The 24,972-nt window shown below is 44.7% G+C and overlaps 2 protein-coding genes across 4 annotated transcripts in view; both read right to left on the reverse strand.

Annotated features, from left to right (window-relative positions):
- The window catches only part of dele1 (DAP3 binding cell death enhancer 1), a 46,862-nt gene extending 36,882 nt beyond the window's left edge, over positions 1 to 9,980 (reverse strand). For both annotated transcript variants that reach the window (XM_068044033.1, XM_068044031.1), the window contains exon 1: positions 9,900 to 9,980. In XM_068044033.1, the coding sequence (XP_067900134.1) occupies positions 9,900 to 9,930 (31 nt within the window). In that variant the 5' untranslated portion in view covers positions 9,931 to 9,980. The remainder of the gene's footprint in view (positions 1 to 9,899) is intronic.
- A 2,874-nt stretch (positions 9,981 to 12,854) lies between these two features.
- LOC137376051 (platelet-derived growth factor receptor beta-like) overlaps positions 12,855 to 24,972 on the reverse strand; it is a 107,515-nt gene continuing 95,397 nt past the window's right edge. For both annotated transcript variants that reach the window (XM_068044035.1, XM_068044034.1), the window contains exons 18-23: positions 24,427 to 24,549; positions 23,885 to 23,996; positions 22,822 to 22,921; positions 22,218 to 22,323; positions 19,913 to 20,157; positions 12,855 to 18,065 (exon numbers count right to left, since the gene is read on the reverse strand). In XM_068044035.1, coding sequence (XP_067900136.1) covers positions 17,930 to 18,065; positions 19,913 to 20,157; positions 22,218 to 22,323; positions 22,822 to 22,921; positions 23,885 to 23,996; positions 24,427 to 24,549 — 822 coding nt within the window. In that variant the 3' untranslated portion in view covers positions 12,855 to 17,929. The remainder of the gene's footprint in view (positions 18,066 to 19,912; positions 20,158 to 22,217; positions 22,324 to 22,821; positions 22,922 to 23,884; positions 23,997 to 24,426; positions 24,550 to 24,972) is intronic.

Below are 24,972 nucleotides of genomic sequence, written 5' to 3' on the forward strand. Positions count from 1 at the left end.
ATGCTGGCATAGCCAGCAACACCCACATCCCATGAATGAATAAAAAAAAAAATCTTCTCCTGCTGCAATACTCCTCAAAACCCCACATCCTGATCACCCTTGCTCCTGGTATCATTGGCTCGATGTCTCGATATTTCCCATTATGTTGCTGCAAAACACTGTGGGATGTTTTGACATTAAAGGCACCGTTGTAGTAAACATTGCACCTTAGGTTAGATTAGGTTGCAACGTAAACCGGGTAACTTTCACTGATCATAAATGTTAGTTGTAACATCTTCCTCAGTACCAACAAGCTGTTATTACATAAGAAAGCATTGAATAAGCTTGTCAAACCAGTTTCACGACAAAATCACGCATTCTGCCTCTTCAAATTACTAGAGGGGAAGGGAAAGAATTGTCTCGAGTCTGTTCAGCCAACAAAGGGAAAAACCAACGAGAATCCAACACACACATCTAAACACCGCAGGGTATTAGCTGCAGGATTGAACCCAATGCTGTTGAATGTGCGGTGGGGTCCTGCAAAGAAGAGCAGTCAGCAGCAAGAGATGCTTGCTGTACCTCGCCCTCACATGCTAGCTTGTCATGTCACTCGAGCTCCCGGAGTGGGGAGACACATGGGACCTCCTAATCGTGAAGTTATGGGGCTGCACACAGACACAGTGTGGAAATCTCACAGATCTCACATATGTGAGCGAGAGGTCAAATCTCACAATGGCAAGTTTGGAAACCAAGGAAATAAAAAGCGGGTCTCAGTAAAAGTGACCATAAAGCAGTTGGATTGTTATAGAAACCCAACTGGTTCACTAGTGTCCTGTAGGGAAGGAAACTTGCTGTCCTTACCCCGTCTGGGCCTATATGTGACTCCAATTCCACATTAGCGTAGTTGACTATTATAACTGTCCTCTGAAATAGCTGAGCAAGCAACTCAGTTGGATTAAACCACCCAGGGATGGGCAATAAATGCCAGCCTTACCAGCAACACCCTCACTGCAAAAATGTATTAGAATTTGACCTATTCCTGTGGGACTGAGCCCAGCCCAGTGAAACAAAGATGACAAAATTGCAGAGCAGGTCCATCTCTTATTGGAGAAGTGACAGATGTGATGAATGACCCTGACCCCAAGGATTACTGTGTTAGGACATGATTACCTCCACATCTTCAGTACCTTCCACCCAATCTCACCCTCACCATAGCTTAAAGTCTGGTCAGTGTTTATGTCACCTCACCCTCCCCCTCCCCCACTCCAATGCTTTCCCTGCCAGGCTCCACAAGGAATTAATGGTAAAAATATTTGGCATGTAGAATTATGAGTAACGTGGGCACAAAAGAAAAGGGGCAAGAGGAATTGGTGGCAGCAGTGTGTACCATCTACAAGATGCACTGCAGCAATTCATCAAGGCTCCTTTGACAGCATCTTTATAAGATCCTGAACTGTCTTGACAAGGTGGATGTAGAACGGAGTTTCCTCTTGTGGGGGAGTCCAGAACCAGGGGGCCACTGTTTTAAAGTTAGGGGTAGCCCTTTTAGGACAGAGATGAGAAGTTGTTTCTCTGAGGGTTGTGACCTTGGAACTCTCTGCCTGGAGGCGGGGTCATTAAATTTTTTAAGGCAGAGGTAAATAGATTCTTGTTAGGCAAGGGAATCAAGGGTTATCGGGGGTAGAAGGGCGTGTGAAATTCCCTTCCCAGTAACTCACCACCCTGACTTGGAACTATATCGCTGCTCCTTCACTGTCTCTGGGTCAAAATCCTGAAACTCCCTCCAAACAGCACTGGGGGTGTAAATACCCCATATGGACTGCAGCGGTTCAAGAAGGCGGCTCACCACACCGTCACAAGGGCAATTAGGAGTGGGCAATAAATTCTGGCCTCGCCAATGATGCTCACATCCCAAAAATAAATTAAAAAAAGACGCTGAGAGGTTGTTTCCCCTAGTTGGGCAGCCTAGAACTAGGGAGCACAATCTCAGGATAAGGGTTGGCCATTTAGGACGGAGATGAGAAATTTATTCATTCAGAGGGTTGAGAGTCTTTGGAATACTCTACCCCAGAGAGCTGTGGATGCTCAGTTATTGCATATATTCAAGGTTGAGATCGATAAACTTTTGGACACCAAGGAAATTTTGCCTCTGATGTTCTAGTTCTGCACTATGAGAAAGGCAATACAACTTAATTGGTAAGATTTTGAATGGAGTAGAGGGACAGGAGGGACACAACAGGCAGGAAGGGAGGGAGGGAGAAAACAGGGAATTACAGACCTTTCAGCCTTACATCAGTCGTTGGGAAAATGCTACAATCTATTCTAAACGATAAATGGACACTTGGATAATAATAATCTGATTGGGCATAGTCAACATGGATTTATGAATGGGAAATCATGTTTGACAAACCTGTTGGGAGTTTTTGGGGATGTTACTAACAGAATTGATAAAGGGGAGTCGGTGGACATAGTATACTTGGACTTTCAGAAGGCTTTTGATAAAGTCTCCCGCAGGAGGTTGGTTAGCAAAATTAAAGCACATGGGATAGGAGGTAATATACTGACATGGATTAAGGATTGGTTAACAGGCAGAAAACAGAAAGTAGGAATAAATGGGTCATTCTCGCATTGGCAGGCTGTGACTAGTAGGGTACGCAGGGATCAGTGCTTGAGCCCCAGCTGTTCACAATATATATCAATGGATGTGGGGACCAAATGTAGTATTTTCAAGTTTGCAGATGATACAAAACTAGATGGGAATGTGTATTGTGAAGATGCAGCAAAGTGGCTTCAAGGGGATTTGGACAGACTTAGTGAGTGGGCAAGAATGTGGCAGATGGAATATAATATGGAAAAATGTGAAGTTATCCACTTTGGTAGGAGGAACTGATGTGCAGAGTATTTCTTAAATGGTAAGAGATTAGAAAGTGTAGATGTACAAAGGAACCTGGGTGGCCTTGTCAATAAGTCACTGAAAGCTAACATGTAGGTGCAGCAAGCAATTAGGAAGGCTAATGGTACGTTAGCCTTTATCGCAAGAGGATTGGAGTACAGGAGTAGTGAAGTCTTGCTTCAATTGTATAGAATCTTGGTTAGGCATCACCTGGAGTACTGTGTGCAGTTTTGGTCCCTTTACCTTAGGAAGGATGTTATTACCATAGAAGGAGTGCAACAAAGGTTCACCAGACTTGTTCCCGAGATGGTGGGACTGTCCTATGAAGACAGATTGGAGAAACTGGGCCTGTATTCTCTTGAGTTTCGAAGATTGAGAGGTGATCTAATCGAAACCTATAAAATACTTAAAGGGATAGACAGGGTAGTTGCAGCGAAGATGTATCTCATGGTTGAGGAGTCTAGAACCAGGGGATACAATTTCAAAATAAGGGGGAAGCCACATAGGACCGAGATGAGGAGAAATTTCTTTACTCAGAGGGTTGTGAATCTTTGGAATTCTCTACCCCAGAGGACTGTGGAAGTTGAGCCATTGAGTATGTTTAAAGCAGAGATTGACAGATTTCTAAATACAAGTGACATAAGGGGATATGAGGATAGTGTGGCACTGAAGTGGAAGTTTAGCTATGATCATATTGAATGGCAGGGCCTGCTTGATGGGCTGAATGGCCTACTCCTGTTCCTATTAAATGGGGCAACATTAAAGTTGCAAAAAAAGCAAATGGACACTTTTATTTCTTGGCTCAGTGGATCGTACTCTCACCTTAGAGTCAGGAAGACCCATTTCCCTTCGCAGAGAGATCAACAGCCAGGGGGCATTGATTTAAAGTAATTGGCAAAAAGATTAGATGGGAATTGAGGAGAATTTTTTTCCCAACCAGAGGGTGGTGGGGGTCTGGAACACACCGAAAAGATTGTAGAGACAGAAAACCTCAATGCATTTAAAAAATACTCAGGTGCACTTGAGGTGCCATAACTTTCAGGGCTACGGACCAGGAGCTGGAAAGTGGGATTAGGCTGGATAGTTCTTTTTCGGCTGGTACAGACACAATGTGCCGAATGGCCTCCTTCTGTGCTGTAAACAAAAAGCATTTTCTATGGGGTGGGTTTGAGCCTCACTCCAGAGGCTTCAGCACATAATGAAACGATTTCCTCTGGTAGGTGAATCCATCTTAAAATTAGAGATAGATCAGATATGGGTAGTGGAAACCTGGAACTCTCTCCCCCAGAAAGCTATGCATCAATAAAAATCTTTAAATCCGAAATCAATTGATCTCTGTTGGGTGACAAGGGATATGGAGCAAAGGCAGACAAATGAAACTGAGGCACATCAGACATAATCTAAATGAATGGCGGACCAGGTTCAAAGGGCTGAATGGTGGACACTCCCAGTGCAGTACCGAGGGAGTGCTGCACTGTCAGAGGTGCTGCTTTTCGGATGAGATATTAAAACGAAGGCCCGTCTGCCCTCTCAGGTGGGCATAAAAGGTCCCACGGCACTTTTTCAAAGAACAGCATGGGAACTCATCTTGGTGACCTGGTCAATATTTATCCAACATCAATATTGTCAAGCATCACTTAAACAAAGCATTTGGTGATGATTTTTACCATTATTACTGTTTGTGGAACCTTGCTGAGTGTTAATTGGCTCTTGTGTTTCCAGTATTACAACAGCCACCGTTTTAAAATGATTTTAAAGCTGTAAAGCGCTTTGGGATGTTCTCGGGTCACAATTACTCCTGGAACTGCTAAAGACCGACAACCCCCCCACCACCACCCATTCTCTATCCCAACCCCAAACTGGAAGCCCAAACACAAAACACAATCCCCCAAACCAGTACACCGCCAAAACAAACCACATCTCCAAAACCTCACCCCACCACCAGAAACCCTAAAATGCAACCCCAAAAAACCCTCAAACTCCACCCCCCAAAAAACCAACCCCGCAAAACTCCACCCCCCCAAAAAAAACCAAACCCTCAAACTCCACCCCTAAAACACCAAACCCTCAAACTCCACCCCGAAAAAACCAAACCCTCAAACTCCACCCCAAAAAAACCAAACCCTCAAACTCCACCCCTAAAACACCAAACCCTCAAACTCCACCCCTAAAACACCAAACCCTCAAACTCCACCCCGGGCGGCACAGTGGCGCAGTGGTTATCACCGCAGCCTCACAGCTCCAGCGACCCGGGTTCAATCCTGGGTACTGCCTGTGTGGAGTTTGCAAGTTCTCCCTGTGTCTGCGTGGGTTTCCTCCGGGTGCTCCGGTTTCCTCCCACATGCCAAAGACTTGCAGGTTGATAGGTAAATTGGCCATTAGCAATTGCCCCTAGTGTAGGTAGGTGGTAGGGAAATATCGGGACAGGTGGGGATGTGGTAGGAATATGGAATTAGGAATAAATGGGTGGTTGATGGTCGGCACAGACTCGGTGGGCCGAAGGGCCTGTTTCAGTGCTGTATCTCTAAACTAAACTAAAAACACCAAACCCTCAAACTCCACCCCAAAAAACCAAACCCTCAAACGCCACCCCTAAAAAACCAAACCCTCAAACTCCACCCCTAAAAAACCAAACCCTCAAACTCCACCCCTAAAAACACCAAACCCTCAAACTCCACCCCAAAAAACCAAACCCTCAAACGCCACCCCTAAAAAACCAAACCCTCAAACTCCACCCGTAAAAAACCGAACCCTCAAACTCCACCCCTAAAAAACCAAACCCTCAAACTCCACCCCTAAACAACCAAACCCTCAAACCCCACCCCTAAAAAACCAAACCCTCAAACCCCACCCCTAAAAAACCAAACCCTCAAAGTCCACCCCTAAAAAACCAAACCCTCAAACCCCACCCCTAAAAAAACCAAACCCTCAAACTCAACCCCAAAAAACCAAACCCTCAAACTCCACCCCTAAAAAACCAAACCCTCAAACTCCACCCCTAAAAAATCAAACCCTCAAACCCCACCCCTAAAAAAACCAAACCCTCAAACTCAAACCCAAAACACCAAACCCTCAAACTCCACCCCTAAAAAACCAAACCCTCAAACTCCACCCCTAAAAAACCAAACCCTCAAACTCCACCCCTAAAAAACCAAACCCTCAAACTCAACCCCAAAACACCAAACCCTCAAACTCAACCCCAAAACACCAAACCCTCAAACTCCACCCCTAAAAAACCAAACCCTCAAACTCAAACCCAAAACACCAAACCCTCAAACTTCACCCCTAAAACACCAAACCCTCAAACTCCACCCCGAAAAAACCAAACCCTCAAACTCCACCCCAAAAAAACCAAACCCTCAAACTCCACCCCTAAAACACCAAACCCTCAAACTCCACCCCTAAAACACCAAACCCTCAAACTCCACCCCGGGCGGCACAGTGGCGCAGTGGTTATCACCGCAGCCTCACAGCTCCAGCGACCCGGGTTCAATCCTGGGTACTGCCTGTGTGGAGTTTGCAAGTTCTCCCTGTGTCTGCGTGGGTTTCCTCCGGGTGCTCCGGTTTCCTCCCACATGCCAAAGACTTGCAGGTTGATAGGTAAATTGGCCATTAGCAATTGCCCCTAGTGTAGGTAGGTGGTAGGGAAATATCGGGACAGGTGGGGATGTGGTAGGAATATGGAATTAGGAATAAATGGGTGGTTGATGGTCGGCACAGACTCGGTGGGCCGAAGGGCCTGTTTCAGTGCTGTATCTCTAAACTAAACTAAAAACACCAAACCCTCAAACCCCACCCCAAAAAACCAAACCCTCAAACGCCACCCCTAAAAAACCAAACCCTCAAACTCCACCCCTAAAAAACCAAACCCTCAAACTCCACCCCTAAAAACACCAAACCCTCAAACTCCACCCCAAAAAACCAAACCCTCAAACGCCACCCCTAAAAAACCAAACCCTCAAACTCCACCCGTAAAAAACCGAACCCTCAAACTCCACCCCTAAAAAACCAAACCCTCAAACTCCACCCCTAAACAACCAAACCCTCAAACCCCACCCCTAAAAAACCAAACCCTCAAACCCCACCCCTAAAAAAACCAAACCCTCAAACTCAACCCCAAAAAACCAAACCCTCAAACTCCACCCCTAAAAAACCAAACCCTCAAACTCCACCCCTAAAAAACCAAACCCTCAAACCCCACCCCTAAAAAAACCAAACCCTCAAACTCAAACCCAAAACACCAAACCCTCAAACTCCACCCCTAAAAAACCAAACCCTCAAACTCCACCCCTAAAAAACCAAACCCTCAAACTCCACCCCTAAAAAACCAAACCCTCAAACTCAACCCCAAAACACCAAACCCTCAAACTCAACCCCAAAACACCAAACCCTCAAACTCCACCCCTAAAAAACCAAACCCTCAAACTCAAACCCAAAACACCAAACCCTCAAACTCCACCCCTAAAAAACCAAACCCTCAAACTCCACCCCTAAAAAACCAAACCCTCAAACCCCACCCCTAAAAAACCAAACCCTCAAACGCCACCCCTAAAAAACCAAACCCTCAAACGCCACCCCTAAAAAACCAAACCCTCAAACTCAACCCCAAAACACCAAACCCTCAAACTCCACCCCTAAAAAACCAAACCCTCAAACCCCACCCCTAAAAAACCAAACCCTCAAACTCCACCCCTAAAAAACAAAACCCTCAAACTCCACCCCATAAAAACCAAACCCTCAAACCCCACCCCTAAAAAAACCAAACCCTCAAACTCCACCCCTAAAAAACCAAACCCTCAAACCCCACCCCTAAAAAAACCAAACCCTCAAACTCCACCCCTAAAAAACCAAACCCTCAAACTCCACCCCTAAAAAACCAAACCCTCAAACTCCACCCCTAAAAAACCAAACCCTCAAACTCAACCCCAAAACACCAAACCCTCAAACTCCACCCCTAAAAAACCAAACCCTCAAACTCCACCCCTAAAAAACCAAACCCTCAAACTCCACCCCTAAAAAACCAAACCCTCAAACTCAACCCCAAAACACCAAACCCTCAAACTCCACCCCTAAAAAACCAAACCCTCAAACCCCACCCCTAAAAAACCAAACCCTCAAACTCCACCCCTAAAAAACCAAACCCTCAAACTCCACCCCATAAAAACCAAACCCTCAAACCCCACCCCTAAAAAAACCAAACCCTCAAACCCCACCCCTAAAAAAACCAAACCCTCAAACCCCACCCCAAAAAACCAAACCCTCAAACTCCACCCCATAAAAACCAAACCCTCAAACCCCACCCCTAAAAAAACCAAACCCTCAAACCCCACCCCTAAAAAAACCAAACCCTCAAACTCCACCCCTAAAAAACCAAACCCTCAAACTCCACCCCTAAAAAACCAAACCCTCAAACCCACCCCTAAAAAACCAAACCCTCAAACTCCACCCCTAAAAAACCAAACCCTCAAACTCCACCCCTAAAAAACCAAACCCTCAAACTCCACCCCTAAAAAACCAAACCCTCAAACTCCACCCCATAAAAACCAAACCCTCAAACCCCACCCCTAAAAAACCAAACCCTCAAACTCCACCCCTAAAAAACCAAACCCTCAAACTCCACCCCTAAAAAACCAAACCCTCAAACTCCACCCCTAAAAAACCAAACCCTCAAACTCCACCCCATAAAAACCAAACCCTCAAACCCCACCCCTAAAAAAACCAAACCCTCAAACCCCACCCCTAAAAAAACCAAACCCTCAAACTCCACCCCTAAAAAACCAAACCCTCAAACTCCACCCCTAAAAAACCAAACCCTCAAACCCACCCCTAAAAAACCAAACCCTCAAACTCCACCCCTAAAAAACCAAACCCTCAAACTCCACCCCTAAAAAACCAAACCCTCAAACTCCACCCCTAAAAAACCAAACCCTCAAACTCCACCCCATAAAAACCAAACCCTCAAACCCCACCCCTAAAAAAACCAAACCCTCAAACCCCACCCCTAAAAAAACCAAACCCTCAAACCCCACCCCAAAAAACCAAACCCTCAAACTCCACCCCATAAAAACCAAACCCTCAAACCCCACCCCTAAAAAAACCAAACCCTCAAACCCCACCCCTAAAAAAACCAAACCCTCAAACTCCACCCCTAAAAAACCAAACCCTCAAACCCCACCCCTAAAAAAACCAAACCCTCAAACTCCACCCCTAAAAAACCAAACCCTCAAACTCCACCCCTAAAAAACCAAACCCTCAAACCCACCCCTAAAAAACCAAACCCTCAAACTCCACCCCTAAAAAACCAAACCCTCAAACTCCACCCCTAAAAAACCAAACCCTCAAACCCCACCCCTAAAAAAACCAAACCCTCAAACCCCACCCCTAAAAAAACCAAACCCTCAAACCCCACCCCAAAAAACCAAACCCTCAAACTCCACCCCTAAAAAACCAAACCCTCAAACTCCACCCCATAAAAACCAAACCCTCAAACCCCACCCCATAAAAACCAAACCCTCAAACCCCACCCCTAAAAAAACCAAACCCTCAAACCCCACCCCTAAAAAACCAAACCCTCAAACTCCACCCCATAAAAACCAAACCCTCAAACCCCACCCCATAAAAACCAAACCCTCAAACCCCACCCCTAAAAAACCAAACCCTCAAACCCCACCCCTAAAAAAACCAAACCCTCAAACTCCACCCCTAAAAAACCAAACCCTCAAACCCCACCCCTAAAAAAACCAAACCCTCAAACCCCACCCCATAAAAACCAAACCCTCAAACTCCACCCCTAAAAAACCAAACCCTCAAACTCCACCCCTAAAAAACCAAACCCTCAAACCCCACCCCTAAAAAAACCAAACCCTCAAACTCCACCCCTAAAAAACCAAACCCTCAAACTCCACCCCAAAAAACCAAACCCCCCAAAACCGAGCACATCCAAAACACATTCCAACCCCAAACCTTCCCTAGCTTTTGGAGGTGACCTTGGTTAGGTGACCTTCTCTGCACACCCCGATCACCTCACCTCTGCCGAATAAGGCCTTCAGCCGCCACATGTTGGCAGCGATCGGGCCTCTCCACCAACCGGCCTTCGGATCCCGCCCCCACCCCCACCCCCTCAGCGCACTGCGTCATCACGCATCACCACAGGCAACGGCGCCTGATACAACGTCACTTCCGCCTCAGGGCTCTCTGCAGACCGTATTCACGGTGACGTCACTGCAGATACGGCCCGCCCACTAACGTCCGGTCACTCAGTCCGTAAATAATGGAGCAATCTGACATTGACAAAACCCACCCGAAAATAACTAGTTGAGAGTGGATTTGTAAAATAAATGCGCATTTCCATCTTCAGGTTAGTGTTGTATAGATTTCCTCAGCTCAATGGGTAAAACTCATCTTTAACAAAACATCAAGAGCTAATGACTAAGGCAGTAAACCCGACAAAATCTCGAGCTGAGTCCCATTAGGCGGTTGGTGTTTCCCTCAAGTTAGCACCTTCCTGCAACAGAATAGGCCCCAGACGTATAGACTTTCGCCTTTCCTCTGGACACAGAGGTCGAGAGGGGTGTGCAAATGCTAGGCAAGTTTGCACCTCCTAAAACCATGCCTAGGCGATAAATTAATATGTCAATAATATCCCAGTTTGATGACCCCTCTTAAACAGAATAATCCTTCTACCTGTTGCCTTACAATCTTGGGCAGGACTACCTCTCCCTGCAGTCTCCTATCTTTTACAGGTGTCAGCTTTGGCTCAGCGGTAGTGCTCTTGCCTCTGACTCCATGTCGTATTTCGAAGTAAAAGACCCCATGAAACTATTCAAAGAGCAGCAGGGGAGTTGTCTGCGATGCCCTGGCCATTATTCATTCCTCAGCCAACATCATGACAACAATTGGTCTTTAATCTCATTACTGTCTGTGGAATCTTGCTCTGCCCAAATTGGCTGTCATTTACCCCCATCACAACCGTTTACATTTATATAGTGTTGGCAATGTAGAAAAACGTCCCAAGATGCTTCACAAACAAAACCTAGAACTGAGCCAGTTGGATAATATAACAGAGACAGCACTTCCGATGAAGGGTCACTGACCCGAAACGTTAGCTCTGCTTCTCTTTTCACAGATGCTGCCAGACCTGCTGAGTGGTTCCAGCATTTCTTGTTTTTATTTCAGATTTCCAGCATCCGCAGTATTTTGCTTTTACTTCAAAAGTAATTCATTGGCTGTGAAGCTCTTAGGGTTTCCCTGATGGTATGAATGGCGCTATATAAATGAAAATTATTTCTACTCCTGCCAGACAACCCATATCCACAAGCCAGACAACCTATTTAGTTAGTGTGCTTTTTTAAAATTAAGTGTTCACAGGATGTGGGCATCACTGGTAAGCCAGCATTTATTGCACATCCTTAATTGCTCTTGAATGCAACTGAGTGGCTTGCCAAGTCATTTCAGAGGGAAGTTAAGAGTCAATCATATTGATGTGGCACTGGAATCACATATAGGCCAGACTAGATAAGGATGGCAGTTTTCCTTCCCTGAAGAACATTAGTGAACCAGATGGGTTTTTAATGACAATCCAATAGCTTCATGGTTTCCATTACTAGGTTTTTTTTTGAACCAATATTCCCCTATCTGTTATGATGGGATTTTAACCCACACCTAAGGATTCTTAGTCAACATCTCTACATTAAAAGTCCCGGAACATAAGCACTATGCTATCACGTCACTTTTTAATGAATTGAGGGTTCTATGACACAGTGGGTGAGAGGTGTTTTTGCAGTTACCCAGACAAGCTAATCAACTAATATTAACATATTAAATCACTCTATATCTCAGTGCTTTTTAACATGAGAAGTCACATTGAGGGTCAAATTGCTCTTGGGCAGTAGATCAAAATGGATGACAGTAAATCAGTAGTTCATTTCATAACCCACCCGATATTATTTTCCACTAATTTCCAGTAAATCAGTCCAGGGTTAAAATAGGCCACAGACTTGCTATTGCACACTTTGCCAAAGACCAATTTTAACTTCATTACTTTTAAATACCCAGCATTAGAAGTAACTATATTATCCAAATTCCTACTGTGGGAAAAATGGTTGTGAAAGATACAGTTATACCGGAGTCAGAACTTTATGTATTTCTTTTTTTTTGAATCATTCTTTTCGACACCACACACTTAATCTTATTTGCAGACCTTTGCATTTCTTCCTCATCTGACATTAATCATGCAGTCTCAGAGGTTTACACTGCAATATAATTGTGCCTGCTGATATTTACTGTTAAAACTTGGCCTTTGTCACCTTGAGACTCAACTATGCCAATGCTCTCCTGACTGGCCTCTCACCTTCCACCCTCTGTAAACTTCAGCTCATCTAAAACTCTGCCACCTGTATCCAAACTTGCACCAACTCCTGCTCATCTGTTACCCATGTGCTCACTGGCACCAGGCTGGCAACATCTCAAAATGTAAACTTCTCATCCTTGTGTTCAAATCCCTCCATGACCCCAGCCCTACCAGTCTCTGTAATCTCTTCCAGCCCTAAACCCCTCCCCAGAATTGTACCTTCCCTCAATTTTCCCCCTTTTGCATATTCCACATTTTCATCGCTGCTCTATTAACAGCTGTCCTTCAGCTGCCTAGGCCTAAGCTCTTGACATTCCCTCTCCAAACCTTTCCTTCTCTATAAAACCTACCTGTTTAAGTCACCTCCTATCACGAATATCTCTTCTTTTGGCCTGGTGTCAATTTATATCTGATTACGCTCTTGTGAACCAACTTAGGACATTTTTACACATTAAAGGCACTAGATGAATGCAAGTTGTTACTGTGACACTTTTTGCTGATGCCTGTGCCATGTATGAGCTAAGGTGCACTAATGTTTATTGTTGAACCAATACTTAAAGATCAATTATTTAAGAGAAAGAGAGAACAAGAGGAAAAATGTTAGAAAATAACATTTATTTAATATTGAACAAGATAAATGAAAAGTACATTACTGACCAACAGCACACTTATCTAAATACTTCTCACACTCAACACAACGTATGCACATTCTGAATCAATACTGTCTATGATACAACTGGTTTAAAAATATTGATCTGTACCGTTATTGATATAGAGTATCTGTGTGAACAATACAAAACCTCCCCTTCCGTACACAATCACCTTATGTCACTCACAGATAAAGGCAGTTTCATTTTGTAGTTTCAAGGTTGATGGGAAGAACTCTTCATTCTGAATGGGCACTAGAGGGAGTCTGAATTTTCAGATGACTAGGAGGAGGCAGAGGAGGTCAGAATACAGTTTTAGCCCAGCGTTGGCACAGAAATTTTACCCAGTTCCTCTGTTGCAACCAATGCGCTTGTTTGCAGGGTCACACTCAAACAATCGGACATGCTGCAGCATGGAATGACAGGACAGAGAATGGCTCCCATGTTTATGGGGAGGCAGGGAGGGTGCCGGGGAGAATGAAGGAATCCTGGTGAGGCTGGACAGGTGAAGGCTCTGCCGAATTTATAAAGAGGCAGGACCTCTTTATAACTTTATTTTTTATAACTTTCTTTTCTCCACCTGGTAACTGGCCAGATTGACAGGCTGGTCAACTGCTGGCTGGGCAAAGCAGAGACTGGAGTTAAATTCAAATCGGGCTCCCACTAGGAGGCATGCAAGAGTAGCTTGAGAAAGGCCCCCCCTTGACTACAGGTCTTCTCCTCCTGGCCCCAAAGCATGAACCAACGACCCAGATTAACCCCTAAAATTTGAACAATTTGTGACTTTTCTTAATATATCCACAGGGAAAATATGGATGAAAAAAAATGGCTTGTGACTAGGATCCAGATCCAAACTAAAATTTATAAACTTGTTCTCACTTCGCTGGCAAGGGCAGCATTTATTGTCCATCCTCTAGTGCACTTGCGAAGGACTTTCTTTCTGAAGCTTTTGTGGTGTCGGTGCTTTTACACTGGTGTCAAGGAGTGAATTTATGGAAATGACCTAGCGATATGAACAAATAGTGTTCTACGTCCAAATCAGGATGGTACATGACTTGGAGGAGGATTTATAGGTGAGGTTGTTCCCATGATATTGCTGCTCTTGCAGGACAAGCATCATGGTAGTCATACCCATGATGGATACCTACATATATGTAGAAGACACTTCCCAAACACCAAAGGCAATGATTCATTCATTTCCTACATGTCACTTGTACCCTACATAACAGGAAAGTTCCCCTGGCTTGATTTTAAACTGTCACTAGGTTAGGGGTTACCAACCCTGGAGACTCCAGGAATTGCAGATAATCTTCCTAAAAACCCAGGATAAACATCATAGGAGGCATTACGCAAATCTTTTTTCCCATTTACTTTCAACTGATTAAAAATATTGGAGATGTGGGAAACAAGATAAGTTCATGAACTGCCAAGATTAATCCAATTTGGTAACAAAGAGTCTGCTTCCTTTCCAATTGCCCATAGGAAGGGAGTGACACCTGTGAAATTGACCAATGGCATGTGGGGGGGAGAGCTGTTTGAGGTGGGAGGTCTTTATGATGAAATCTCCAGGAATAAAACCAATCAGAGACAGAGATGTTGCCTTAACACTGACACAACCCAGGTTACACCACCAACCAATTCCAGTGCTTGAAATTAAATTAAGGCAAGTACCACATAACCCACTACAAAGAATTCTGTTCCCAATGCTGGAAGGGTCAAGACCAGAGGAGACCTACTTAAGGCAAAAGAACCAACGGCGGCATGAGGAAAATCCTTTTGAGGTAGCGAGTGATTAGGATCTGGAATGTGCTGCCTGAGGTTGTGGTGGAGGCAGATTCAATCACGGCTTTCAAACGAAAATTGGATAAGCACCTGAAGAGAAAAAATTGCAGTGCTACGGGGAAAGGGCAGCGGAGTGGAACTAGCTGAGTTGCTTTTGCACAGAGCCAGCATAGACACGATGGGCCAAATGGCCTCCTTCTATGGTTCTATGAATTACATGTAAATCCCTTTTGTACACACTGGAGAATGGATAGAACCAAAGTCTGTAATTCAACCCTGATCACACCTAGATTGGAACTCAACAACTCACTCAACACCAGGATCTACAAGCGCTCTAGGAAAAGAGTTTAGATTAGTCGTGTGACATTTTCAATAAAGCACACGATCATGAGAGATACAACGGCATCTTTTGAAGGCACAAGGATGGACATCAATATAGGGTTTTAAACTCTCAGGTATAGGGGACTGGGTGGGCTGTAAATTGGCACATTGATGTTTCACTCTGAGTAGAAATGGAACTCATCCCAGCCTAATGGGATGGAAAGCGCCTTGTGCTGACTGGAACAGACTTGTGTGACTCAACCCAGTTCCGCATGGCTGTGTGCCCATAGTAAAAGACTATTGCTAATTGAACAACGGAAAATGTAAAAATATAGAAACAAAAGGAACAGGATGAGGCCATTCAGTCTCTCTAGTCTATTCTGACATTCAGTTAGATTATGGCTGATTGGTGTCTTAACTCTATTAGCCAACTTGGTTCCATAATCTCTAATACCCTTACCAAGAAAAATCTATCAATCCCAGTTTTGAAATTTTCAATTGATCCTCAGCCTCAAGAGCTTTTTGGTGGAGAGAGTTCCAGATTTCCACCACTGTGTGTGTGAAGAGATGTTTCCTGGTATCACCCCTGAATGGCCTAGCCATTTTGAGGTTATGCCCCCTTGTTCTGGACTTGTCCACAGGAGAGGATATAGTTTCTCTCTCTATCTATCCTATTGACTTCTTTAATCATCTTATACACCTCCATTAAATCACCCCCTTAATCTTCTATTAGACTAGTGCAGCAAGGGAAGGGGTTGGAGTGGGGGTGGGTCTTCCCAGGTTGGAGCTGAGGCCTACTTCTGGGGTAGAGTAGAGGGAGATCTAGTCAGTGTCTAACTGTAAGGTACCTCAACTCAAAGAGTCCTTGATGCTGCCCATTGGTATCTCAACTCCCCCCAGCCCCAAATCTTCTCTGTTCAGATTAAAAGAATAGAATAAAATTGCAATGAGGATAACAAAATGCTGGAAATGTAGAGTGAATCAGTGAGTATCTGTGGAGAGGAAAATATCGGGTCACGTTTTCAACAAGGTCATTTCATCTGTTGTGTTCTTCCGGCATTGTTGCTTTCACTAAATCACTTTCCCTTGATATGCAGAAAAACACACACACACAATATATGAAGTACCTCTTTGTGGTTAGTTTCACTACCTACATGAAAAAAGCAGCCAAAGCTAAAACAAAACACGAACAACCACAGACCAAACTTCAGACAATTTGCAAGAAACACTTCCAGAAAAGTCAGCAGTCTTTGGATGGAAGTTTTCCATTCCTGGCCAGTTCCTCATTCTATGCAACAGCCTGTAGCAAATAGAGTTTTTTCAAATTAATGGAGTTCCTTACAATATAGAAACAGGCCATTTGGCCCAACTGGCCTTTCCTCCCCACGAGCCTCCACCCACCCTTCTTCATCTCACCTTATCAGCATTACCTTACTATGCTTTAATCCCTCATGTGCTTATCTAGCGACCCCTTAGATGTAACCATGCTACTCACCTCATCTACTCCCCTGATGAAGTTAGTCCAGGAAGACAGAAATGACCTTCGACCTATTGAAAGCTAAGGGTTAGATGCTGCTTCCACTACTAGTGGTCACGGCTATGATTCTTTGTAGTTTAACTGCATAACCTCCATTATTGATGTTTCATTTTGGTGGGGGTTTAAGATTAAATATCCCCTACGTCTCACACACATAGACACAAGCATCTTAACACACTGACATCATGGAGTGACGACACTGAAAGTTATTACAATAAACAAAACTGCATCTCAAAAGGTATCATATTTACAGTATTCGCTTAAAAAAGAAAAGAAAAATAGTTTCTTTATATAGCCTCATTTGTGCAAAAATTGCTACTTATAAGGTGAATGTTATGGACAAGAATAATCTCAATAGATGCAATATAATACAAACTTGACAATTAATTCTGGCTTCTGTCTGAATGATATTACCCTGAAAAATACTTTTATTCCAGATCAGAACCAGAGTAAGGTCCCACTGTGAAGAAACAGTTAGAAATCCTGAAGACAAGTTGCTACCAAAACAATTAAATGGTCCTAAAATATTTTTTCTCATTCAGTTCAATGAAGAGGTATAGTAACCCTTATAGTGCAGTGACGTTATTCATACTGCCACTCTTTAATACTGTCCAAGGGTTAGCTACACATATCTTAGCACAGGCCGAGCATTCCAATTCAACACCAAGTTCAGATTCCTTTGATCACAAACCCAAGGAAGATCATGATGCACCGGGAGCTCTTTTAAGACTGAGAAATCTTATTGAAGACCCAAAGCAGACACTGACAGAGAGCACACCAAGGCAAGATGCAAAGCTTGGTTGGTGCCAATCTTGGGTTTTAATAGCTCACAGGTTGCAGGAAGAAGGGAGTTTGAGGGAGGGGAGGAATCCCACAGTTTGGAGGGAAGACTGATGGAGGGGAGGAATCCCACAGTTTGGAGGGAAGACTGAGGAAGATGAGGAATCCCACACTTTTGAGATAGAGGGATGGGGTGAGGTCAGAGGTGGGAGATGGTGCAATTGGTCTCAATTGCAACATGGTGAGACCCCAGGGAACAGAAGGAGGGTGTTGGGCAGGGAGTTGCAAATTTTAAATTGAACATTGCTACTTAATCCAGTTGCAGTGACAATTTCACATTCAGCAAATGAAACACTAGATGAATGGTCACATTTTCCCCAGATACAGATGCACATTTTAGAATGTAATCCCTGGTGAATGGATAATGGGCATGTTAACAGCAGGGACTCCTCGTATTGTGGAAGATATTCACATTATTATCCCAATATTCTACACGCCCTGATTCCAGTGGGACAGGTTCAGGACGAACCAGGCGACGCGTTTAATCGGGATTCTCTCACAAAGTTTGTACTTTATATAAAGTTGAAAGTTCTGAGGAAGTTCCGAGGTGCCACAGTGAACGCAGTTCCAGAACATGACGATTACAGGAAGCTGTCTTCTACATCGGGCAGGTTGGGGTCAACTTCAGTGTCCATCTCAAGTTCTTTTGGGCCTTCGGTCATCTCAGCAGAATCGCTGCAGTCAGGCGGCGCTCCATTCTCCCCACATACAAGGGAACTGAAAAGACAGAACGCGTTTCAATAATCCTTTACATTCATTAATGGAGATAATGTTTTCATTTCAATAACAAATTCAGGTGAAGCCCACAAAAGAAGGTGAGATCAATCAGAAAGCATTGGTTAGGTGAGGAAGCAATAAGCAAATCAACTCAATGAAAACAAATTGCATTTCTATAGTGCCTTTCACAACCTCACAACATCCCAAAGCACTTTGCAGCCAATGAAGCACATTTGAAGCGTAGACACTGTTGTGATCTAGGAATCGCAGCAGCCAATTTGCACACAGCAAGCTCCCACAAACAGCAATGTGATAATGACCAGACAATCTGTTTCTTTGTGATGTTTATAGAGGGATAAATATTGTCCTGTTCTTTGAAATGCTGCCATGGGATCTTTTACATCCACCTTAGAGGGCAGACACGGCCTCGGTTTAACAGCTTATTTGAAAGACAGCACCTCTGGCAGTGCAGCACTCCCTCAGTACTGCACTGGGAGCGTCAGCCTAGATTTTGTGCTCAAGGCTCTGGAGCAGACAGTGCGACCAACTGAGACACAGAGGACACAAACTTTGGAGGCTACAGATTACTGACTGAAATAGTATTGGACAAACACTTCATGAGTTTCAATAAGATGCCTCTGTTCAATCTTAAAATTGAGGCAGCAACCTTTAAAATTCCAATGAGATAAAGGCTGCCGGTCAAAATTTAGCTGGGCAGAAAAGTTAGCAAACAGAGCACAAGATCAGTAGTAAGGGAAGATTCAAACACAACGTGGAGAGAGGATAAAATAAATACATTCATACAAGGGATAAATTTCAAGTCAATTGCTGGAGACTGAACCAGACTGGTCGCAACCTTGGTGCCATACTTGACCCAATGATGAGCATCCGATCACATATCTGCACCATGACTAAGATCGCCTATTTCCACCTCCATAACATCCCCCAACTCCACCTTGCCTCCACTCATCTGTTGCTGGAACCATCATCCATGCCTTTGTTATCTCTAGACTTGACTAAACCAATGTACTCCTGGCTGGTCTCCCACATTTTACCCTCTGTAAACCTGATGTCATCCAAAGCTCTGCTGCCTGTGTCCTTACTCAGACCAAGTCCCGTTCCCCCATCACTCCTCTGCTCGCTGACCTCCGCTGGCCCCCGGTTAATCAACACCTTGATTTTAAAACTCTGATTCTTGTTTCCAAATCCCTCCATGGCCTCGTCCCGCCCTATCTCTACAATCTCCACCAGTCCTACAATCCTTTGAGGTATCTCCTCCAATTCTGGCCTCTTGTCCATCCCTGATTTTAATCGCTCACCATCGGCAGCCATGCCTTAAGCTGCCTGGGCTCTAAACTCTGGAATTCCCTCCCTAATCCTCTCTGCCTTTCTACCTCTCTTTCCTCCTTTAACACGTTCCTTAAAACTTACCTCTTTGACTAAGCTTTTGGTCATCTGACCTCATATCTCCACAGGTGGCTCAGTGTCAAATTTCTTTGATATCACTCCTGTGAAGCACTTTGACACATCTTACTATGTTAGAGGTGCTATATAAATACAAGTTATTGTGATGTGGATAATTAGAGATTAAAACTAAACTGGAACTTATGAAAGCAGTGCAGGATAAAACAAAGATGAACAATACGAAAGCAAATCACGAAGAATATAAAAAGTAGTGGGGAGGTGAAAAGGGAGTTCATTGATTCAGAGAATGATACAGCACAGAAGGAGACAGCACAGGCACAATGGGCTGAATGGCCTCCACCTTCTGTGCCGTAAGATTGTATGATTGATTTGTCGCTCCATGAAGTTTCTAGAATCTGCTGAGCACCGACTCGGTTCTGTACCTCGGCCGTGTCCCTGCTGCGGGCTCACTTGGGGTATTTTCTGTCGGACTGCTGGTGTCGGTGGACTCCTCGAGGGGCTCTGGATCAGGCAGCGGGATGATGTAACCGTTGTCGGTGCCATTGGGCAGACCCTCCGTGCAGTTGGAGTAAATCACATTGTCGTTGACTTGGTAGAACTTAGCTCTAGTGTGACACAATGCTGGATGGTCACTCTTCAGGAAGTCCTGTTGAACTTGGGTGTATTTCTAGAGGCGGGGAGAGAAGAACAAAAACTAAAATAAATCAACATTTTAGACATGTGTGGCTCCCAGTAAATTCCATTCCTCCTTTCACTGTCAAATGCACCATCTTGTCATTCATTCCCTTATGCCCAATGTTGGTCAGAGTTGCCAGGTTTATGTGCGTACGCACACCAGTATAGGCACAGTAGGTGGGTTGGTGAGGTAATGCTAGTATAGGTATTCAGCGAAGGCATTGGTAGAAGACAAGAGCAACTGACTTGTATACATAGTTTTGAAGTCAAGTCTCCATTGTTTTGGACCATGTGTTTTTTTTAGTAAATTTAATCTGGGGATCTGGCTGTCACCAGAATTTGTTGCCCATCTCCGAATTACCTTTGAGAAGGTGGTGGTGAGCCACCTTCTTGAACCGCTGCAGTCCGTGTGGGGTAGGTACACCCACAGTGCTGTTAGGGAGGGAGTTCCAGGATTTTGACCCTGTGACAGTGAAGGAACGGCGATATAGTTCCAATTCAGGATGGTGTGTGACTTAGCGGGGAACTTGCAGGTGGTGGTGTTCCCATGTGTCTGCTGTCCTTGTCCTTCTAGTTGGTAGAGGTCGCGGGTTTGGATGGTGCTGTTTAAGTAGCCTTGGTGCATTTCTGCAGTGCATCTTGTAGATGGTACACACTGCTACCACTGTGCGTCGGTGGTGGAGGGAATGAATGTTGAAGGTGAAGGATGGGGTGTCAATCAAGTGGGCTGCTTTGTCCTGAATGGTGTTGAGCTTCTTGAGTGTTGTAACTGCACCCAGGTACAAATAATGTAGTTACCAATAAAGTATGCAAGTAAATATTCCAGAAATAAAATCTGTAGTTTTGGAGTGAAACAGGGTTGTGTCCGAGCCCCCAATCTATTTGGCATCTTCTTCTCCATGCTCTTGACCTTTGCCTTCCCTGCAGATAAGGAAGGAATCTACTTGCACACTAGGTCAGATGGCAAGCTCTACAATCTATCATGGCTGAAAGCAAAGACAAAAACACATCGTGTCCTGATCAGAGAACTCCTCTGCACTGATGATGCTGTGCTAGTCGCTCACACAGAAACTCAGCTACAAAGACTCATGGACTGTCTCTCCCATGCCTGTAACTTGTTCTCCTTGACTATAAGCCTCAAGAAAACCGTGGTCATGGGACAAGGTGTTGTATCTCTGCTGCTGATCACACTAAATAACAACCCACTGGAAGTAGTTAGCAAATTCTGCTACCTTGGGTTCACGGTGACAGACAATCTGTCCCTTGATGCAGAGCTCAATACATGCATAGGGAAAGCAGTTACCTTTGGCCAACTCGCGAAACATGCATGAGATAATATCAAGCTGACCGTTAGGGCCAAGCTGATGGTTTATAAGTCCTGTGTTTGCAGCACCTTGCTGTATGGCTATGATACATGGGCGACTTACAGCGACCAGGAAAAGAAGCTCAATAATTTCCATCTTCACTGTCTGCGGTGCATTATGGGTGTATCCTGGCAAGACAAAATCACAAATGCCGCAGTCCTGTCAAAGGTAGAGCTCCCAAATGTGTTGGCACTAATCAAACAGAGGCAGCTCCCGGTGGATCGGACATGCCTGCAGCATGGAAGACAGCCGCATACCCAAGGACTTTCTGTATGGTGAGGCACCTGGAGCCAGACGACCAGTGGGGCGTCCAAAGCTCTGCTTCAAGGATGCTTGCAAGCCTGACATGAAGGCCCTAAATGTCGACTATCGCACCTGGGAGTCACTAGCTGGTGAAAGAGGGAAATGGTGACACATCCTGTGGACTGGTGTGCACTACCATGATGACCTGTTGCTACAGCAGCTTGGCAACAGGCGCCAACATCAAAAACAACTACTCACAGCATCAATTGGCAGCTTCACATGTGGCGGAACCTGCCTCTCAAGGATTGGCCTTCACAGCCATCAGCAAAGGTGCACCAAGCGAAGACACCTCACCGAAACGGATTGTTTGCTGCGTGTCCATCATCTTTTACTGATGGAAGGATGTCAACCATAAAATCTGTATTTCATTCAATATAGTATTTACCTTCTTGTAGCCCTCAGTGAGCAGATTTCCCATGTACGTTACTAAATTCGAGAATGAAGGACGCTTCTCAAATTCATCATTCCAACATTTTTGCATGATTCCATATCTGCAACACAGTTTCAAACACAATTTATTGTAAGGTAGGCATACAGGCAACATTCTTCTTTACCTTTCCTTCATAATGTAGAACTCCTTCCCCTCCCTCAGTCTCCCCTCCAAACTGTGGAACTCCTCACCTCCCTCAGTCTTCCCTCCAAACTGTGGAACTCCTCACCTCCCTCAGTCTTCCCTCCAAACTGTGGGACTCCTCACCTCAGTTCCCCCTCCAAACTGTGAGACTCTTTCCCCTCCCACAGTCTTTCCTCCAAACTGTGGATTCCTCCCTTCCCTCAGACTCCCCTCTCTCCTACAATCTACAGATTTTTAGAAGCCGGAGTTTAGTGTCACCTAACCACTACTTCTCGATTTACCCCGGGCTTTTCTCTCCGACTCTTTTCAATCTGAGGGTTGTGCTGCGCCAAGGACCTCGGTCATTCTCGATCCTAATTTTCGATCTTGCTTCCCTCAGCTGTGCCTGGCCTAACAGCTCCTGACTCTTACTCACATTTCATCAGAGGCGTAATGAGGCTTCGGCATTCGATAACCTTGCCTTATGGCATTGTAGAATTGGTCATTGACAGGAAGCTCTGGATATGGGGTGCCACCTTGGAAAGGAAGAAAGAAAAACAAAAAGGAAAAAGAAAGAGAACAAGAGAGAAAGAGGGAGTGAGAAAAATAGCAGAAAGAAGAAAAGAAAGAAGCTGCAGTTAGAGATCAAACACCAATCTAATCTCATTCACAATTGGACTTAGTGCTCAGTCTCATTGTCAGATCTAATTCAAAAATACTTGCATTTATATAGCGTCTTTCACAAGTACAGGACATAGTGAAGCAGGTTAGAGGCAGTGAAGTACTTTTGAAGTGTACTCACTGTTGTAATGTAGGGAACACTGCAGCCAATCTGTGCACGGCAAGATCCCACAAACAGCAATCCAGTAATGAGCAGATAATCAGTTTTTTTTTTAGTGATGTTGGTTGAGGGATAAATACTGGTCTAGGCCACTGGGGAGAACTCCGCTGCTGTTCCTCAAATTAGTGGCCAGGGAATCTTTTACGCCCAACTAAAAGGTAAGACACGCCCTCAGTTTTTCCTTTAATCAGAAGATGGCCCCTCAGTCCTGGAGTATCAGCCTGGATTTTGCACTCAAGTCTCTGGAGTGGGAATTGAACCCACGACTGGCTGATTCCAAGGCAAGAGAATGCTACCCCCAGCAGCGCAGCCAATAACCAATTCATTCAGGAGAGCTGATATGGTCTGCAGCCACTCAACAAGGGCTTGCAGGGAATATGGGAACAGGAGGAGGCATTCAGCCCTTTGAACCTGCTTTGCCATTCAATGAGATCATGGCTGATCGGTACTTTCATTGAAGGGTTGTGTTAGGTACGTTCAACAGGAATGATGGACAGCAAGAGGGAGCGCTGAGATGACAAGATGTGTGATTTGCCATGATCCCACTTCGCGTCCATCCTGGATTTTCCTCTCAATTTAAGCAACTGTCCAATCCCTGAGGTTCCCTCGGTGGTGAAGAAAGTCAGAGAGGGAAGAGAGATGACTGGAAGGTCCTTACCCAGGGTGAAGATCTCCCAAAGCAGGACTGCGTAGGACCAGACGTCACTCAGTGTGGTGTACAGGTTGTTGAAAATGCTCTCGGGCGCCATCCATTTCAGAGGCAAAAAGGTCTGGAAAACAGATCAGTTAATAATTACTAACCAGGTTACCATTTAAACTACTTGTAGTTAACAACAATCAGGTAGATTTGCTTCATGTCTTAAGTGCAGCAAAATTGTAATTTTATCAAGAAGAGAAAAGAGAGAGAAACAGAGAGGAAGAAAGACAGGCAGAAAGAAAGGGAGAGAACATGCATGAGCGAGAAAGAAAAATCATACGAGAAAGCGAGAAAATGAGAAAGAGAGAAAGTATAGTGAGAACTTGTATTTATATAGTGCCTTTAACAACCTCCAGTTATATCAAAGCGCTTTACAGCCAATGAAGAACAGAGTGGGTAAGATGTCAGAGTGGTGGGGAATGGTCGCTGAAAACAGGTTGAAAATATTTTGCTAACAATCTAATCGGTGATGGTGATATTTGTACGGATGGCGAGATACTCACACTCCCTCTCGAAATATAATTAGAATCGTTCATTATGTCTCGCGCTAATCCAAAGTCACAGATTTTTGCAAGTTTTCCTTCACAGATTAGCACATTCCTCGCTGCTAAATCCCGATGGACACACTGCCAAAACAAAAAGGAATAACAATTCATCACTTCTCTGTAATAATGCTCCAGGAAAGCCAGTGACATCATCAGGCACTGGAGCATGGGGGGAATCCCTGAGAACCAGTGACATCATCAGGCACTGGAGCATGAGGGGAATCCCCGCGAACCAGTGACATCTTCTGGCACTGGAGCATGGAGGAATCCCTGAGAACCAGTCACATCATCAGGCACTGGAGTATGGAGGAATCCCTGAGAACCAGTGACATCATCAGGCACTGGAGTATGGAGGAATCCCCGCGAACCAGTGACATCATCGAGCATGGGGGAATCCCCGAGAACCAGTGACATCATCAGGCATTGGAGTATGGAGGAATCCCCGCGAACCAGTGACATCATCGAGCATGGGGGAATTCCCCGAGAACCAGTGACATCTTCTGG

The sequence above is a fragment of the Heterodontus francisci genome, chromosome 12 (genome assembly GCF_036365525.1).
Source record: "Heterodontus francisci isolate sHetFra1 chromosome 12, sHetFra1.hap1, whole genome shotgun sequence".
Taxonomy (NCBI): domain Eukaryota; kingdom Metazoa; phylum Chordata; class Chondrichthyes; order Heterodontiformes; family Heterodontidae; genus Heterodontus; species Heterodontus francisci.